The 21,063-nt window shown below is 35.3% G+C and overlaps 1 protein-coding gene across 2 annotated transcripts in view; it reads right to left on the reverse strand.

The window, feature by feature from the left end:
* The window catches only part of GBE1 (1,4-alpha-glucan branching enzyme 1), a 318,328-nt gene that overhangs the window by 235,178 nt on the left and 62,087 nt on the right, over positions 1-21,063 (reverse strand). For both annotated transcript variants that reach the window (XM_025282385.3, XM_025282389.3), the window contains exon 2: positions 15,632-15,801. In XM_025282385.3, coding sequence (XP_025138170.3) covers positions 15,632-15,801 — 170 coding nt within the window. The remainder of the gene's footprint in view (positions 1-15,631; positions 15,802-21,063) is intronic.

Below are 21,063 nucleotides of genomic sequence, written 5' to 3' on the forward strand. Positions count from 1 at the left end.
ATGAAGGGGAGGGAGCAAGGAAAGAAGAAACAGTGTACCAAAAATGTTTTCTTCTTCTTTGAATAAAAATGTATATAATACACTGATGTGCAATTTAAGGAAGTTTGGCGTCACTCAGAAGAAAACAGAGTGAAAAAAAAATGCCTCTAGTGCTTTGGGTATCTCTAAATCATGTGAAAAGAAACCTGATAGCTGTTCTGGTTATTCCTTGTTTCTCTGCTAGCTCCACCTTAAAATCCTTCTGAGTTTCTCAGACCTACTCTTTGAGACCCTGGAGGTTGACTTCAGTAGACAGCAATCCAGGACTCCTCTGCCCTTCAGCTTTAGGCTGGTACTGGCCAATGGCAGATGCTGGTATATGAGAAATCATGAGATATTAGCATCCACGTCCATCCCTGCCTTTTTCTAGCCACAGAATCTGAACCTGGGCACCTCTTTGAAAGCTTCAGCTCTACCTATGCTAGAGCAACCACTCCCTCCTCTCCCATACCTACACACAAAGGTAGAAGCAAGAGCTTATAATCCTGATTGTTCCCTTAACTCTCATCAGCCTTCTATAAAGAGGCCTTCATAAAACTATCTTCAGTGAGACCCCTGGGTGTGCATCTGTATCCTGTTGCTCCCTGACTAATACAAAGGTAAAAGTCTTGTAACTCTCAAGAAAAACTCTTCAACAGAATCAAGTCTGCAAATCACTACCACCTAATGATGACACTCATATTAACTGGAGCTAAGCACACTGAGTAATCAAATGAAAATAAAGAAAGCAACTTAGAACTGGGGTTAAAAACAAGCAAACAAATTCCTATAAAGTACTCAGAATTGTCAATCTGCACATGGTTCATTCACCTTCGGTCCTGATGGAGCTCTCTTCTCACTTACTTTCCACTTAATGGGATGAACATTTTCATCCATAAAGCAATACATGAGCCTGGCCTGTTTCATCAATTGGCAAGTATATCATAAACATTTATCACTATAAAGATATAATTCACTTATATTTTAATGACCAATTTTTTATTTAAAATGGTTACTCAAATAAGGACAGTCTTTTTAGAAAATCTTCCAAAATTGTCATTATTATTTTTACAAAAACATTGTAAGCACAAAGTATTTAGTGATGCTTCTATAGGTTAATTAAAACAGTTAAAAACTAATGAATGGTTCTTCAGTTCAGTCAGTTCAGTCGCTCATTCGTGTCTCACTGTTTGCGACCCCATGAATCGCAGCACGCCAGGCCTCCCTGTCCATCACCAACTCCCGGAGTTCACTCAAACTCACGTCCATCCAGTCCGTGATGCCATCCAGCCATCTCATCCTCTGTTGTCCCCTTTTCCTCCTTCCCCCAATCCCTCCCAGCATCAGAGTCTTTTCCAATGAGTCAACTCTTCGCATGAGGTGGCCAAAGTACTGGAGTTTCAGCTTTAGCATCATTCCTTCCAAAGAACACCCAGGACTGATCTCCTTTAGAATGGACTGGTTGGATGTCCTTGCAGTCCAAGGGATTCTCAAGAGTCTTCTCCAACACCACAGTTCAAAAGCATCAATTCTTCGGTGCTCAGCTTTCTTCACAGTCCACCATAATAAATGTTGTTCATTGCAGAGTCAACTAGAAAACTAGGACTGTTCACAGTTCAATAACATGACCCTGGACCATTAGTCCAAACAGGCTGCCATAACAAAATATCACCAACTGGATGGTTTAAACAACAGACATCTATTTCTCACAGTTTTGGAGGCTTGGAAGTCCAGGATCAAGGTGCCAGAAGATCTGATTCCTGGTGAGGACCCTCTTCCTGGCTTGCAGACTGTCACTGTGTCCTCATGTGATAGCATGATCTCTCTTCCTCTTTTTTAAGGATATTAATCCCATCACAGGGTTTTCATGACCTCTTCTAAGCCTAATTACTTCCTGAAGACCTCATCTCTAGATACATGGGGTGGAGGGGTGGGTAGCACTTCAACATATCCATTGGAGGTGGAAGTAGGACATAAACATTCAGTCTTTACCAGCCACCTAAAGGAAACGCTTTCCAGTATCATGTGTAAACTGAGCCTTACTTTTTTCTTCTACAGAAAACCTTTATTCATGTCCAAAACTCTAAGGTCCCATTTTGCCATTTTCCTTCCAGAAAACTCCTCCCAGCAAATTTCTTCATGGGACTTCTCTTTCCACTCTCTTCTTAGTTGCTCTCTATGGCCGTTCCACATTTTGCACTTTAGTCTCTCCTGAGATTGAGCAACTGATTGGCATGCCACGTATTCCTCTTGCTTGGCTAGCATCCATACATGACCTCCTTAGGAAGAATGCTTTGGATGCATTCAAAAAGAATGCATTACCATGTTCCTGCATTCTTAAATATCTGAAAATATCTGTCTAGACATCTGACTGATAAATTGGACAGGGAGTTGGAATCAAATTTCCTTCACCCAATAAATCTGAAATAATTATTTCATTGTTCTCTACCCTCCCCTGTAAACTGATGAGCCTGCCTGATTCTTTCCAGGAAAAATGTGTTCTTGTTTCCTTTCAAAAGATTCTCTTAAAAAAAATGGGGTTGCTGCTTTGGGTGCACCATACCTACTACATGCAAGGAAAAGACAGTATGGTTGTGACTACCCCCAACAAGAAAGAGTGGGAAAGCTGAAAAGGAAGGATAAATGATACAATAGCAACCACTAGCTTATAAATGATAAAAGTCTTCAAAATAGCAAAGGTGATACATCATCCACATTAAACTCTACCCCAAGAAACTGTAATACACAAGGTGTGTTATTCACCCTGAAATTTTATTTTACGAACACCCCCCCACAAACTACTCGACTTTAAGTGACACATATACCACACACAGGAGGGAAAAATATCATGATGAAGAAGGAACTGTTCTTCAACAGAGGGAACATCAAAAAGGCTGTTTAAATTAAAACATAACTAATTTGTTACACAGAGAAGGCAATGGCATCCCACTCCAGTACTCTTGCCTGGAAAATCCCATGGATGGAGGAGCCTGGTAGGCTCCAGTCCATGGGGTCACTAAGAGTCGGACATGACTGAGTGACTTCACTTTCACTTTTCACTTTCATGCATTGGAGAAGGAAATGGCAACCCGCTCCAGTGTTCTTGCCTGGAGAATCCCAGGGACGGTGGAGCCTGATGGGCTGCCGTCTATGGGGTCGCACAGAGTCGGACACGACTGAAGCGACTTAGCAGAAGTAGCAGCAGCAATTTGTTACAATGCAGGTCAAGAATATAAAAATATCTCTCACTGCTGAGTTTTTGAGAATTCTGAGTAATTTAAATTTTATACTACATACTTCTCTATTATAAAAAGCCACAAAAATTCACAAAGTTGTTAAAATTACCTACAAAAAAAATTACTCAAAATACTTTAACAGATGCAGGGCCACTGAGCTAAACCATTACAGTGATGCTTTAGAATATCTAAATCACAACGTGAAGGGTATTTTCTTCACTTGTGTAACTCAGTAGGCCTAACAGAAGGGAGATACTATTCCAGCGATGGGGACCCAGAATGGAAATCACAATCCTTATTTCAAGAAGAGGGACTTAGTACAGGGAATTGGTTACATAGTTCAGTTCAGTTCCATTCAGTCACTCAGTTGTGTCTGACTCTTTGCGACCCTGTGGACTGTCGCACGCCAGGACTCCCTGTCCATCACGAACTCCCAGAGTTTACTCAAACTGAGGTCCATTGAGTCTGTGATGCCATCCAACCATCTCATCCTCTGTCGTCCAGTTCTCCTCCCACCTTCAATTTTTCCCAGCATCGGAGTATTTTCAAATGAGTCAGTTCTTCACATCAGGTGGCGGAAGTAGTGGAGTTTCAGCTTCAACATCAGTCCTTCCAAAGAATATTCAGTATTGATTTCCTTTAGGATGGACTGGTTGGATCTCCTTGCTGTCCAAAGGACTCACAAGAGTCTTCTTCAACACCACAGTTGAAAAGCATCAATTTTTCATTGCTCACCTTTCTTTATAGTCCAACTCTCACATTCATACATGACTACTGGAAAAACCTAAAAAAAAAAAAGCTATCTTTGACTAGATGGACCTTCGTTGGCAAAGTAATGTCTCTCCTTTTTAATAAGCTGTCTAGGTTAGTCATAACATTTCTTCCAAATCTTTTAATTTTCTGGCTGCAATTACCATCTGCAGTGATTTTAGAGCCAAAAAAAAAATAAAGTCTGACACTGTTTCCACTGTTTCTCCATCTATTTCCTATGAAGTGATGGGACCAGATGCTATGATCTTAGTTTTCTGAATGTTGAGCTTTAACCCAACTTTTTCACTCTCCTCTTTCCCTTTCATCAAGAGGCGCTTCAGTTTCTCTTCACTTTCTGCCATAAGTGTGGTGTCATCTGCATATCTGAGGTTATCAATATTTCTCCCAGCAATCTTGATTCCAGCTTTTGCTTCACTCAGCCTGGCATTTCTCATGATATGCTCTGCATATAAGTTACGTAAGCAGGTTGACAATATACAGCCTTGACATACTCCTTTCCATATTTGGAACCAGTCTGTTGTTCCATGTCCAATTCTAAGTGTTGCTTCTTGACCTGCATACAGATTTCTCAGGAGGCAGGTTGGGTATTCTGGTATTCCCATCTCTTTCAGAATTTTCCACAGTTTATTGTGATCCAAACAGTCAAAGGCTTTGGCATAGTCAATAAAGCAGAAGTAGATGTTTTTCTGGAACTCTCTTGCTTTTTCAATGATCCAACAGGTGTTGGCAATTTGATCTCTGGTTCCTCTGCCTTTTCTAAATCCAGCTTGAACATCTGGAATTTCATGGTTCACATACTGTTGAAGTCTGGCTTGGAGAATTTTGAGCATTACTTTGCTAGTGTGTGAGATGACTGCAATTGTATGGTAGTTTGAGCATTATTTGGCATTGCGTTTTTTTGGACTGGAGTGAAAACTGACCTTTTCCAGTCCTGTGACCACTGCTCAGTTTTCCAAATTTGCTGGCATATTGAGTACAGCACTTTCACAGCATCATCTTTCAGGATTTGGAATAGCTCAACTGGAATTCCATCACCTCCACTAGCTTTGTTCGTAGTGATGCTTCCTAAGGCTCACTTGACTTCACATTCCAGTCTGGCTCTAGCTGAGTGATCACACTATCATGGTCATCTGGGTCATGAAGATCTTTTTTGTATAGTTCTTCTGTGTATTCTTGTCACCTCTTCTTAATATCTTCTGCTTCTATTAGGTCCTTACCATTTCTGTCCTTTATTGTGCCCATCTTTGTATGAAATTTTCCCTTGATATCTCTAATTTTCTTGAAGAAATCTCTAGTCTTTCCCATTCTATTGTTTTCCTCTATTTCCTTGCACTGATCACTGAAGAAGGCTGTCTTATCTGTCCTTGCTATTCTTCGGAACTCTGCATTCAAATGGGTATATCTTTCTTTTTCTCCTATAACCTATGGTTACACAGGTCATAGTGAAAAAAGAATTCAAGTGGAGGACAATTATGTAACCCAGGGATTAGCAATAATAGGAATCTGGTAATTTCCCTAAGGAAGAGGAAGAATGTACTGGAATTCACAAGCCAGGGCCATCTAGCAGAAGCTGGAAACAAGGCAAGCTTTCGCAGCATGAACTGAGCTCATTGAAAGACAAGCAACAAGAACAAAAACACACCTGCCCCAGGAGACAAAGTCAGCCACACTTTAGACAGAGGGTGTGTGAGGGAAGAAGGGAAAGTTCCCTGGCTTCTCCCTCAACCTGCCTTCATGTTTCGCCTCCGACTAAACCAACTCAATAGAAGCAGAGTTCATGGGAGTTGGGGAAATGTGATGCAGAGTAGAAAAGGGCAGGTGCAAGGATCTTAGGGCAAACAAACAAATGACTAGCGCAGCCAAATAGCTGAACTGGTAAGAATATTGGCTTACCAAGGCAACCCAGATCACTGAAAGCACATAAAAACGTGTACATAAATGGCTCAGTGGTAAAGAATCTGCCTGCAATGAAAAAGCTGCAAGAGACACAGGTTTAAGCCTTGGGTAGGTTCAAGCCTTGGTAGCAATCCACTCCAGTATTCTTGCCTGGAGAATCCCATGGACAGAGGAGCCTTGTGGGCTATGGTCCATAGGGGTGCAAAGAGTCAGACAAGCCCAAAGCAGCTTAGCACACACATGTGCAAATGTTCATAAAAGTGTTATTCACAATAATAGCTTTTATTCACAACAGTTAAAAAGTAGAAACAACCCAAATGTCCATCTGTTCAGGAATGGATAAACAAGATGCGGTATATTTACACAGAGAATGTTATCCAGCCATAAAATGGAATGAAGAACTGACTGCTACATTCTACAAAATGAATGATCTTTGAAAGCAGTGTAATAAAAAGTGAAAGAAGCCAGAAACACAAGGCACCATGCTGTATGATTCCATTTATAATGAAATGCCCAGAATAGGCAAATCCATAGATTTAGGGAAAATAGATTAGTGGTTACCAAAAACAGAGGGAGAGAAGAACTGGGACTAAATGCTAATACCTACGAGGTTTCTGTTGGGAGTGATGGAAATGTTCTGAAATTAGCAGCAGGGGTTGCACAACATAGTGACTGTGACGATACTAACAACTACAATTTGAAATGGTAAATGTTATGTGAATTAGATGTCAATTTAAAATGTTAAAATAAGAAAGAAAACAAGTAACTGAGAAGTGAGAGTATAATAATAAGCCTTCAAGATTTAGGTCAAAAGTCATTAGTCTCCATGGTTGCTCGGCAGTGGCTCTGCACCACAGTATCACTACTGAAGGTCACTGATACTTGCTGAGAAAATGCGCTATGATTTTCAGGTTCCTAATCTCTAAATAATACATTCGAGGTCCTTCTGCTACTGATTTAGAAGCAAAACTAAGACAGCTAAGTCATTTTTTCAGGAACCCATCATAAGAGGTAGGTCTCTGACAGTCAAAATTAAAATGAATACTTCCACAGTTTCACATGAGGAATTGCACAGCTACAAAGAAGCAAAAATTTCCTTTCTTTTTTTCAATCTCTATTCAAGCCTAAAAATCCTTCCAATTTTTTTTAATAACACAATGACAGGGATTGACAATGTAAAGAGTACAACCCAGTATGAGGGAATGAGGGAAAGGATGTGAGGAGAGAGCTACAGATTTCCAAGTCTGGCAATAAAATGGACAAAGCCTCAAGGCTAATCAGTGAATTCCAGCAGACCTGCTTGGGACCACTGTCTGGATAAGCAAAATAAACAGTGCTATAAACCTTTTACAGATTTACTACATTTCCGTTAACTCCCCTACAATACAAAATGATATTCAGTTGTGTTATCTGTGGCATAAGAAAGAAAATCACAACAAATTAAATTGCAGTTGCTTTAAACGTCTATCTTAAGTGACAGCTGCTTCTTAGTGTAATACAATTTGAACTTAAAATGAATAGTTTAGGTGTGATCAAGATACAGAGAATGTTGAAATATGTTATAATCATTCACACTTGGGTTTAGATGTAACTATTTTAAAATAGAACTTCTCTAAGAAAACCTCTAACTTGATAAGAGAATAAGATGAATAATGTTCCTTCTTTGTATAAGTAAATGGCGAGCTTAATAAAGTCACTTTAATGGACAAAATTATGAAAATGTCAAAAGACAAGTGCTGAAGAACAACCATAAACAGAATAATTTTATACACATTAAGAATGAGTGAAAAACCAAAACTGAAACCTAACAAAAAGTACTGTATTATCCAAACAGCATATACTTTTAACACGATAGTTACAAAAAAGCAACATGAGGCAGAAAATTATTATTTATGTCACACAGTTCAAAATCTACCTTCTAGCATTAACAGCATCCCCCAAAATTCCAGAAAGTAAAGATGCTTCCCTTTAAAAATAATCCCATTAAGCATTATCACAAAGCTCTTTAATCCTGCACAACAACCAGGGCCAGAAGTTGGTTCATATATTGAAAATATTGGTTAAATCAGAGAATGATTATATACACTGTAAAAAATTACACATACATAGCAAAAATCATATATATTAAAATGTTTTAATTTAAAAGACAAATATAAATATTCACTCCCCTTCTGATATAAATTACAGCTATTTCTTTAAGTTTAGGTCCTTTGATTAGGATTTTGTATCATATGAACCTATACTTACAATGTAATATTTATAATTTTTAATTTCCTTTGGATTAAAACAGAATGAAAGCTAAAAGGTGCATGCAATATAATTGGCATATGAAATCATCAGATTTATATCATTTTTTGCAATTCACTGTGCATGCTTAATTCACAGTAACTTTCTAACTTGTCCTTACTGAGATTTTTCCCAGTACTTGATAATTTTCTTCACTGTCACACTCACAGTTCATCACTTTACATAATATTATATTACAGAATTCTAATGAAAAGAATAGGCATTCACAGGATTTGAGGCAGATGGGAAACTGGCTCATTTTAAGCACACAAAGCAACTGGCAAGAGCAGAAGTACACACATGAAGTAGATCCTTAGTCTACTCCCCACGCATGCTCAGCATCCTATGGGAAACAGGCAGTATCACTTACAGTGAGCGTGTCAAGCAGAAGTAAAGTCTAAAAAGTAGATAATGATTAAGTAAATCTCCACTGTACACCTATTCCACTGAAAATGTACAATTCATCAGTGAACACAAATAAAAGCAATGGGAGACTCAACATCAGACTAGAGAGCTAGAGAACATTCTGACAATTTTCTACAAAAATGCCTATTAGCTAATTAGTTGTTTTAAGTTCACTTACATCAAAGAGTTTATTTTTCAGCATTGGTGCTGGTTTAGTTAACAGTCCTAAAGCCTTCTACCTCTGCCTTGTAACTTGCCACTCAGTCACCAAAATAAACAGTATCGAGTCCCCCAGACTACTTTGGAAATTCACTTTCTAGAAACTTGTTGTGTGAGTGCTCAGTCATCCTGTCACGTCCAACTCTTTGCAACCCTGCAGACTGTACCCCAACAGGCCCCTCTGTCCATGGGATTTTCCAGGCAAGACCACTGGAGTGGGTTGCCATTTCCTTCTCCAGGGGATCTTCCAGACTCAGGGCTTGAACCCACATCTCTTGTGTCTCCTGCATTGGCAGGCAGATTCTTTATCACTGTACCACCTGGGAAGCCTTCTAGAAACATCACCATTTCCAATAAGGCAAACTGAAGGAAGCCAACTAACAAAAATGCATTCAGAGAGGACCCATGGGGAGTGGAAAATGTCTACACTGCAAAAGACTCTCAGAAGTTCCATCTGAATCCTAAGGTCAGTAGACATTTCAAAGAAAACGTCTTAACAATCTCCATTGGAGCATTACCCTACCTGGCACCCTCTGCTCCTACAGGAAAGACTCTAAGATATCAAAAACTCTGGCAGATTAACACTTTATATTTTGAAAATGTGTTATTTGCCAGGGGGGTCTTTTATGTTATTATTCCTTATTTTTTATAAGTCTCCATAAAATCAAATTCTGCTTCCAGGATCACGGACATAAGGCTTAGCCAAATTATTTGGTTAATGAAATGGAAGTGAGACCACATTAGCCACTTTTGAACTGAAGCTTTTAGAGCCATGACAGGTTCCCTCCACTGCTCTTTTTCTCTGTCACCAGATTGGCACATCTCACACAGGGGCTGCTCCATCACCCTGGATGCTGGAAAGAATGTGACACTTGGGACAGAGCCACAGCTGACAATTGCAGCCAACATGAGCAAGAAATAGACTGTGTTACTGTAGGCAATTAAAATGGTGGCGTTTTTTTGTAACAAGCCATACCACAGAGAAAGCGAACACAACCACCACAGATTTAGCTGAAGAAAGAGAATACAAAGGAGGTTGAAATCAGAACTCTACCTTCCAACCAGAAAGGACTTCTAAACCAAAAAAAATAATAATCACTATTTTTCAGATCAACGTTTTTCAAACTATTAATATCTATGATGATAGGCCAGTTACCTTTCCTTTTTCAAATTTCCAATCTATTCCAGACCAATATATAAAGGATTAAAAATGAATTATTAGAAAATTTAAAGAAGACTTTCAAAATTTAAGCCCCAGTATTTGTATTATCATTATTAGATTCAACAGAAATAAAATTCGTCTGTCAAACTGCTATTAGGTTTCTAAATGTGTACTCCCAATTTCTGAGAATATATTACTGTAAACCAATTACAGGACACAGAACCACACTGCTCCAAGAGCACACTTTGAGGAGCACTGTTTCAGAGCATGTGAAATTAAGAAATATAAATGTTTTTGTGATGATATAAACTTCTTCATACTTGTATAAGTGGAAATGAAATTGTAGACAAATTTTGCCCAGAAAATAAGTAAAAATTTTCTTTATTATCTTTCCCACTCTGCAAAAATATCTGTGGTTCTTTTTTTCTATAGGCATAAAAATCAGGGTTTTTTTATTTTTCTTTCCCTTTTCTTTTTCAGTCTATCAATGATAGACATTTAGGTTATTTGAAAAGTGCCTAGCTCCCAGACTTAGTAATTTTAAATGAAATGTTTTCAGTTATAGCGAATAGGAACCCAATTATTTCATATTGACATATGTAGTTTACTGCCTTTCTCTCTACTTATTATTATCTAGCTACTGGAAAGCAGCTAGTTTTCTTCAATTATTTAGCAACCTGCAATAAACATGATTTAGTTCTAAAACCCCAAGTATATTTTAAATCGCATTTAATTTTCTAAAGAATGAATCTTTCCTTTATTAAAGATAATTCAAAGTTTCAGAAACTCATCTCAAGCCATTAAAGTAGCTTCTGTCTGGCTCAGAAATACTTTTTGGGTGGTAAGATTCCAATCTTGATGAATGTCATTATATATACACTGTCCTGGGTGGCTGCAGCAGCTGCTAGCTGCTTTAAAAAGCTAGTTAAAAGAAAAAAAAAAAAAAAAAAAAGACTGAAAGGAAAAGAAATGATTGTTTCATTTTCTCTCAAATGAAGAAAAATATGTGTAATATATTTAAAGTGAAGGTGCTTTCCAAGTCTTAAAAATGTGGATGGCAAAAGCCAGAGCTACTTCAGTTTGGGCAACACTGAGACTATATCAATTGATTTTTTCAAGGCCTTTTAAAATTAATAGGATTTTTTAAATAAGAAAAAGAAAGAACTTTGCAAATTAGAGTAATTTTTCCATTAAGATTTCCGTAGCACTAAATGATGTATAAAATGTCTTCACATTTGCAATCTAGTTAGTATCTACAGCAACCCAGTTAGAGAAATAAGAGGAATATCATCGCCTTTATCCCTACTAAGCCAAATGAAGAGCCAAGTTTCGAGAGCTCTACTTGGGTTCAAACTCAAAATGCCATTCTTTTCTTTTTTTTTCCTCTACACACCAACTCCTGGTAATTCTTTCTTAAAGATCATTTATATTTTACAACAGTAAACATTTGTACCTAAAATATTTTCAGGTCAGTTGGCAAAAAAATATGCTAGAAAAACATAAATTTACCAGCAGTTCTATGAGTACAGAAAAGGACAGTGCAATTTCTACAATGATTAGAAGACGAGAGAGACATCACAATATGCTAACATAATTTGACTACTGGTATAATTTCTTATAATACAGAATTAAAGTCGACAGTCTTTAATTTTCATTTCCTCTGAAAAATTATCAGTAGTAGATGGTTAATGATTTTAAAAATTGATTTAAGATTTCCTTTTACTATTTTCCTATTACTGTAAATATAAGTACAGTCAATTTATGCCTTCACAGAAATGAGGTTTTTATATTGGTTTTTGAAGATATGTTTTACATTATCTTTGGAAGTGTAGGGAAGAGGTAGGTACAAAAGCAGTGTTTTAAATTATATATGTACACACTTTCATGATAAAAACGTAAGTAAAATTATGTTACTTTTTACATCACTGCTGCTGCTGAAAAAAAAATAGGTTTATTTTAGGTGATATTTTAAGTATATACATAAAAGTTAAGCTTACTGTTACATTAGATGACAAAGTAAGGAAACAAATTCTTAAAAATGATCATGTTATAGTTCAAAGTTATTTCCATAGAATCTTTTGTTTACTGCTGTTTCAACTTAGCTGATAAATATAAAGTTATATGAATACAGTTAAATGCTTTTAAAAACATTTTAATATCATTACCTAAACACCTAGAATAATTTTAATTAATCTTCATTTGCATTTCCTAATTTTAAAAAAATCAACTGTAATTTTTTTAGCTAGTTAACACAAATTGTATTTCCACTTCAGTTTAGTACGTTTATACACTGGAAGACTTACTATAAAATCAAACACATTTTTGATGCTGAGAAAAATCTTAACAAAGAAAAACAACTTTCTTCTTACTCAACTCTTTGACACATGAAAAAAACAGATTTTTATGTAAATAAGGGAAAAATAGAATAGAGAATTCCTTAATTGTGTTTTTTAAAAAGACATGTTTAGTTCAGTAATGTATATTTTCAGTTATGCTGTCAGTATCATCAAAATTCTGTGTTATACAAAGTCATACTAAATTTATACTCAGGTGTAACATTCTCTCCCAAAGACATACTATTTTTAAATGCATTATTAATCTAGAATTTTGGCCCTACTGTCAATTTGAAAGTTGCTTTTATTTATTTTTAAGCCAAAGCTCTTCAGTGAGAAAAGTTTGAGATCCCAAATATAAGCAGATCCTGAGAGGTTGCACAGATTCTTTACTGTCTGAGCCACCAGGGAAGCACCTCAGGATCTCCTTATATTTGGGATCTCGAACCCAGGGTTTGATCCCTGGGTCAGAAAGGTCCCCTGGAGAAGATGCTAGATACTGGAGCTACCCACTCCATAATCCTTGTCTGGAGAATTCCATGGACACAGGTTATAGTCCATGGGGACCCAAAGAGTTGGGCATGACTGAGCAATTAAAACTTTTACTTTCTGAGACCATATTCATGACCAAAAAAAAACCCTTCATCTAGATAAGTAAATATATTAGACATTTAAATTTCCCAACATACTGCTTGTTAATCATTTTAACAGTTAACTATATTCTATCATACTTCCTATTTTCTATCACATTTTCATTTATATTAGACATTCCTATCTCTCAGGTAAAAATAAAGGTCCACAGATTAAATCTGATATTCTTCCTACCCTTAGAAACAAAATAAATACTGCCTGATTGAAAATAATTGACAGAGTACTGTTTCAAGTACAAGGAGAGATTTTAAATTATGTGACATGTCTTCACAAAGAACAGAATTTTCAAAAATCAAATTAGATTTTTAAAAGTTAAGCTACTTTACACTAAAATAGGAACTAGATAATTTTTAGTGTTCTCTTTACAAAAGACTATATAAATTATTATACTTTTAATATTTAAGCATTTGAACTCCTTAAAAATTTTAAATACAATTTCCAAACATACACATGGCTCAACTGGATTTACAATGCACAACTATATAGCTACCAAATATAGTTTCATATAGTTTCCCATATTTCTATATCTCTAAAACCTGTTTAGTGGATTCAATCATAAATATGTGGGAGAGGTTACCAAATGCAAGTACCAAGTTTTAACTGAGATTCTTATAGTACTTTTTTTCTTGGTATATGTACATAAAAATCTAACTTAAACATTATCAAGCAACACCTCTCAATAAATGGCAGTAAAAAAAAAAAAAAAAAACTAATAAAATATAATGCCCAAAAGCACCTTGATTAGAGGTTGATGCAAAACAAGTCTATTAACAAAAAGCTAGCAGTCAACACACTCACTCAGAGAAGATGGGGAAATAGTCATGTTTATATACAACAAAAAATTATAACAATTTTAACAATTTAAGTGAAAAGACTTATAGCTTCAAAATATATTTCATAATAATCACCTGGCCATGTTAATCTGAATCAGCAGATGACATGATCTTTCTTAAAACATTCCCTAAAGTTTTCACTAACTTCTCTAGAAACACAGGAAGCTTATGTCATCTAATTTTGGGAATGACACAAAGAATAACTTATAGTCCTTTGACCTGTTCTTTTCAATAATAGAGCCACTAAACAAAGGTGGCTACTGAGTGCTTAAAATGAACTTAGTGTAATTGAGAAAATAAATTTAAAGTTTTATTTAATTTTAATTACTTTATTAAATGTAAATTTTAAAACTACCACTCAGTTGAGTTGCTAGAACTTTTAACAATGTTTGGAAAAATTTGGGTATGCACTTTAAACTGCAAATTGCATTAAGTCTAAATATAGATCAAGTATTTCCAATGAAAAAATACCCACCAGATTTAGAAGAAGCAATACAAAAGAATGAAAATATCTCACTAACAAATTTTACATTGATTACATGTAAAAATATATTTTGATATATGGGATTAAATAAAAAAAACCTATCATTATTAAAATTTACTCCATTTTTCTCTATTTTTTTAATATTACCATGAAAATTTTTAAATTATATAAATGATGCTCATTATATTTCTATTGGGTAGTGCTGCCTTAGACTATATAAATAAAATCAAAAATTTATTTAAAGTTAGGTTACTTAAGGTATAATTTGCACACAGTAAAACTCACCCTTTTATATGTATACTTCTATAAATTCTGGCAAATGTATACAATCATGAAACCAACACAATCACAACATAAAATGTTTCCATTACCCCAAAAAATGTCCCCTGTTTCTTATCAACTTGTCAACTCACGCCTCCTACCCCCAAACCCTGACAATTCAGTTTTCTGTCCCTATAGTTTTAATCTTTCCACAACAGGATAGAATATAGACCTCTGAGTCCAGGAAAATCAAAGTTTAAAGACCATACTATCTTATGGTGCTAAAGGATTATTATTATTTGATATTTCCTTTCCTTGTATTATGAACATTTTGCCAAGGCTTAGTTTTCCAGTTATTCCATTTTCAAAACTGAGTTTCTTTCCCTGTCACTATTACAGTAATTTATTTATACTTATAGAATAAAACTGAGCAGATTATATATTAGTTATGTACTTACAAGGCTTCTACTAAACTGTAAGCTAGAAGCCTGACTTATAGAACTACTATACTGAATTGTCTAGTGAAATTAACAGTGCAGATAATAAGGCTGAGAAGATATGTCCCACTGTGTTATTAAAAAAAAGAAAGGAAAGGGAAAAAACAAAGAATTGACTGATGAAGAAGTTAACCCTCTAATTTAGATGTTTACATTTACTGAGGTCTCAAAAAAAGATTAGAGGATGCAAGAACTATGATGCCAAATAACCAGGAGCAAATGCTAGTGGAGACTGAACCTAAACCAAAATTTTTACCTGAATTGGTATTGGTTTTGTCAGAGCTTGCTAACAAGGTTGAATAAATTGGGAGTGCTCTGCCTAACACAATTTTTCTCACAAACTCTGTTATTTCTGGCACATGATTATATAGAATATAGTTTTAAAAAATACATGTATCACATCAAATCAGAAATACTTTTAGCATATAAAGGCAAAGACTCAAGAAACTCAACGGGCTCTATCTGAAAAGTAGAATATTTGTAATCAATAATATTCATAAAAGTTAAATATATAACATATATGTTTTAAGTAAATAAATGAAATGCTACAACTAACTTTAATGGTTCTAAAATACTTACTGAAGTCTCCAGTAAGAAAAACTCCTTCAGCTCCTGGGGCCCATTCTTTGCAGTATAAACCACCATCAGCGCATCTGTGGACGCCAAATGATTCATAACCTCTGGAAAACCTATCAATACCACCTTCATTCTCTCCAATGTCGTTCAAAGTCTGGTTAAACCGCTTATACCTTTGAAAAAGTGCAAAAGAAAGGAAATTGTAAAATCAAATAATCTTCCAGAAAAGCTGCTGTAATTAAATATCTGTTTTACTCTCATTCAGGGGGAAAAAAAAAAAAAAGATATCATTAAAGAGGAATGATGTGAATAATTTCATTTATTGCTAGAAGTTACCTGGTAAGATATCATTTTTATATCACATAAACTGAACTAATCCAACTAACTTTTTTTTTTGTAATTTCAAGCATTACAGTATGAGAAAACATGATAGTTACATTATTCCATGAATATTTTAAAATCAGCATTATAGCAACTTCTATGTCAAGACAGTATAATGAAGGAGCATTCCTACATCTATAACTTCAACACTGAAAGAAAATATAGTTAAAAACCAGCAAGAAAAATAAAATTACCCTACAGCAGGTCTTGCATACTTTTCCTGTTAAAGGGCAGATAGGAAATATTTTAGTCTTTGCTAGCCATCTGGTTTCTGTCACAATTACTCAACTGTGTCTCTGAAGCATGAAATTGGCCACAGACAATATGTAAATGAATGGGTGTGGCTGTGTTCCAATAACACTTTATTTACAAAAACAGGTGGCAGGGCCAAATTTGGCCTATGGGTTATAGTTTGCCTAGTCCTGCCCTACAGCAACTAACCATGGAAAGAACATTCATCACCTCAAACTATGAAAGCCAGCGGCCATGAGAAGAAACCAAAGATTCCTTTCCAAGCAGGATCAAGAATAATACATGGCTGCTCTTGACCCTCTCCCAGACCCCCAGAGCCCACAGTTAGGACTGGTACACCAAAAACATATTATTACTTGCACTTATTACCCCAAGTCTGGGGAGAAGCAAAGTAGAACAAAACTGGCAAAACTAGAGAAGTGAAGCATGTGGCGGGTATTCTCTGTCAGAAGTGAAAGTTCTAGAACTGTGCAATGAATTGACCAATGCCCATAAACTTCCCTGTGCTTCCCCACACCTTGAGGGGTAATCAATAAAAGCCCCAGAAAGATAGTCATGAATCCAAATAGAAGTATAAAGGAAATACGCAAAATGTCAGAAGCTAACTAATGAAGAACACCTCAAGTGAGGTGAACAGAAAAATAATCTTTATACAAATGTTTCAGCCTGTTGTTGCTTAGTTACTAAGTCACGTCTGACTCTTTTGCGGCCCCATAGACTGTAGCTTGCCAGGCTCCTCTGTCCAGGGAATTTCCCAGGCAAGAATACAGGCGTTGGTTGCCATTTCCTTCTCTAGGGGATCTTCCCAACCAAGGGATTGAATCTGCATCTCCTGCAGGCGGATTCTTTACCACTGAGCCACCAGGAAAAGTCCGTTTCACACTGTACTTCAACATAAATAAAAATGAATTCAATCATAATAAAAGCTTAGAGATTATATTAATATGATAGAATGATAGAATGAGAAGTAAAATGCAACTGCAGACCCAAGGAAATAAAAAGAGTAACAAAATATATCATTAGAAAAATAATAAATTAGAATTGGCAAGGAACTAAGTGTACGTGCAACAACAGCAACAAAAAAAAATTAGGTAAATGAACAATTGGAACTTGATATGATTAGGAAAAAAAGACAAAGAGGACTTCCCTGGTGGTATAGAGGATAGGAATCTGCCTGCCCATGCAGGGAACATGAGTTCGATCCCTCGCCCAGGACGATTCCATATGACACAGAACAATTAAGCCCGTGCTCCACAACTACTGAGCCAGCACTCTACAGCCCATAAGCCACAACTGCTGAAGCTCTCATGCCCTAGAGCCGTGTTCCGCAACAAGAGAGGCCACAGCAAAGAGAAGCCCACGCACTGCAACTAGATTAGCCCCTGCTCACTGCAACTAGAGAAAGTTCACACACAGCAATGAAAAGACCCAGCTCAACAAAACTTAAATAAATAATTAAAATTTAAAAAAGAAGGCTTGATGACCGACACAATCAATAAAAAGAAAAAGACAAATTGAATATAAACTTAATCGATGCAAGATTAACAAATATGATCAAAATAAGGATACCTGGTGACTCTGAAGAACAAAAATAAAATGAATATAAATCATATAAAATTGTACAATATTTCTTACACATTTAAATATGCATTTTAAAAAGAACATACTGTGTTTTAAGAAAAATTGGGAAAACAAACACACACACACATGCACACAGAGCATCACCCAGTTTAAACTATTGAAATTCAAAGGAGAAAGAATTTAATTCTATGGACAAGTGGTACAAAACGTTAAGGGAGATGGGTACATATTTTTTGGTAAAGGAACATCACATTAAAGACCCAAAGATAACAAAGCCAATAACAAAGCCAAGCCCACACCATTCTGAGAAAGAAAACTAGTATTCTAAGGATATTATATGAGACACATGCCTACTCAAGCTTAAAGAATTCTTTAAATATTGCAAATTTGAAACCAGTTTTAAGTCTATGACACTAATGAATCATTCTCGGGGAAAAAAAATCACTTTCCATAAAATTTAGGCAATTAAAAGACTAAAAACACACCAGACAAATGGACAGTCATTGCAGCCGTTTGGCTGAGCCCTAAGTCCTTAAATATAGAACCAAGGCTAGACAATTGTGTAATTATGTGAATGTGATAACAAGAAAAGAATCTCAATGGACGGGTGAAAAATTTGATTTATTAAAAAACAACAGATATGTGAAAGGGAGATGGAATAAATGAAAGAGTGCTCAGACTCATTTTTTAAAAATAGAGTCACTCAACACTGACTAAAATTCAAGATTGTTGTCATTATACCTTTTTATCTCTTCATGAACTTAGATGGACAATTTAAAGAAAGTTATGTGTAGATTTAAGTCATTTTTTTCATTTTGTTTCAGTAAGTTTGTTTAAAATCAAATTTAACATATTTATTTTCCTCATGTTTCATTATATTATTTCTATCAAGCTACTTTTCTACCCTCTTACCTATATATAAGCACATAAAAATATCAAAAATGATATTCTCTTAATACCAGTGGTGATTTTTTTGGTAGCACTTCTATTTTCTTTCTTCCTTGCATTATTCTAACTATAACAAAGAAATGCCATTTAAACAAAATAAAGGGTTTTTTTCCTTAAACCTATAAAATTTTTAGAGTATTAACACATCTATATAATCCATAATTATTACATATTCATAATTTTAATGGGTATATGAAACTATGTCTATAAAACTTGGGTAATTTAAATAATTTGAAATAGATCAGTGGGACAAAACTGGGTTCTTGAAATGGTCTTGAACATATAAAGAAATTAAACACACAATAAAAGGATATTTCAAGAAAGAAATGTGAAAAAGAAAGAAAGCAATGGCTTACCTATTAAGATATTGGAATCTAAGTTTAAAAATTGGACCACTAAAATCAAAATAACTTCAAAAGGTCAAAGTTATAAATATTAAATTAAAAATAAACAAAACCAGGAGTTCACAGTAAAAGAAATACAAATGGCCAGAAAACACATTGAAAAGACACTCAAATTCAATCCTAGATTTAAAAATTCCATTTTCCACTTAAAGACCGGTAAGATGTGATAGTCTGTGCAGACAGAGTACAGGTGCAGGAAAAAGACATTTCCAAATACTCTTTAACAAAATATAAATTAGATAACTATTTGGCATTAGCTAGCTATGAAAATTTCTAAATCACAGTCTTCAACCAAGTAATTCCATTTCTAGAAATTTACCCCTTGAATATATCACACAAGGAAGTAAAAACATCTACATGTACAGTGTACTGTACAGGTAATCATTATGGCATTATTTAAAATACCAAACCATAGAAAATACCTACCTGTTCAACAAGAGAGGCTGGTCAAATTAACTGTGGAACACACAAACAACAAATTACATGAGATTCATTATGAAGAACGAGGTAGAATGAAATGTACTGATATGAAAAGATGTCCCAAGATAGATGGCTTAGGGAAAGAAGTTGCAAAGCAGTTTTCCACAAAACATCTCTTTGTATAAAGAAATATTCATACAGCTACAGATGGCATGTAGATGGTATTTTCACAGGGCCCCTTCCCCTGCACCAGGGGTTGGATTCCAGTGGGCTGGGGCGAGCAGGGGCCTTAAGTTCCTAGCCCCACCATGCTCACATTTACTTCAAAGACAGGAAGAGGTACAGCACAGAATCTGATCAGTGGAGTGCAAAGCCTATGGGTATGGTAGGTGTGAGTGGAGTATTTCAAATATGACCCCCTTTTGTATTGTCTATATATATCCAACACATACAATACACATGACCGCCTGTGAGTGCACATCCCCATGGTTTTATGAAAATGCAAATTATATTTACTCTATTACTTGAAACAAATTAACTTTTAATGAAATGATGTAACTCCAGTATGGCTGGCAGTCTTTACTCCAAAGGATGCAAACTGAATTACTGACAGGAGCCAGGCAGGTAGCATAAATATAAAGAACTGCTCCTGCATAAGAAACACAACAGCATGATGATAAAAGAGTAACCAATGAGGCTAGCCTCAGAATATGGAAAACAAAGTAGAAAGGAGCTCAATTGAGATGGGGAGGACAAAACCCAGGGAAAATTGACAGCATCTGTTTAAAAGCTCTAGCCTATTGTTACAAAAGATTTGCCAAATCAAGTAATTATTCAAGAATGAAAAATATTCCAGATTTTTCTATGAATCCTCCCTAATTTAACATCAGCAACTATTTCAAAATACTTTAAATACTGATCTAGGCAAAAGAAAAGGCAGCAGAAGAAAACCTCAGTCTATAGCTCTAATAATAGATTTGTATGCAAACTCTCTCATACTCTAAATTCTATGAGAAAATGATTTTTACCTCTTAAAGATACCATTCGGCTACAACTCTCAATGCATGGAAACTCTAATCCATATGAGATGCATAAATAACAACATTTAATGATCAAATGGTATAAAACAATCAACAAAATAAATCTGGATAGAAGTAACAAAACTAGAAGAGAAAAAATAAGTAAATCTGGACTTAGGGTAAAAAAAAAATACATACACATATATTATCATAAAACAAGAAAAATTACTGATTCTTTTTTTAAAAAGATATCAGCTTTTGGAGGGCAAATAAATGTGGCAATAATTTTATTGTCAATGTGGTTATAATATCTTTAAAACACATTTTAGATTTATTTAAAGTTTAAAAAATAATCCTTCTTAAGACATTTCAAAAGATATATACAAATGTGCCATTTACTGAAAATTGAACAGAAATAGGATTATAGCAT

This window comes from Bubalus bubalis, chromosome 1, assembly GCF_019923935.1.
Source record: "Bubalus bubalis isolate 160015118507 breed Murrah chromosome 1, NDDB_SH_1, whole genome shotgun sequence".
Taxonomy (NCBI): Eukaryota; Metazoa; Chordata; class Mammalia; order Artiodactyla; family Bovidae; genus Bubalus; species Bubalus bubalis.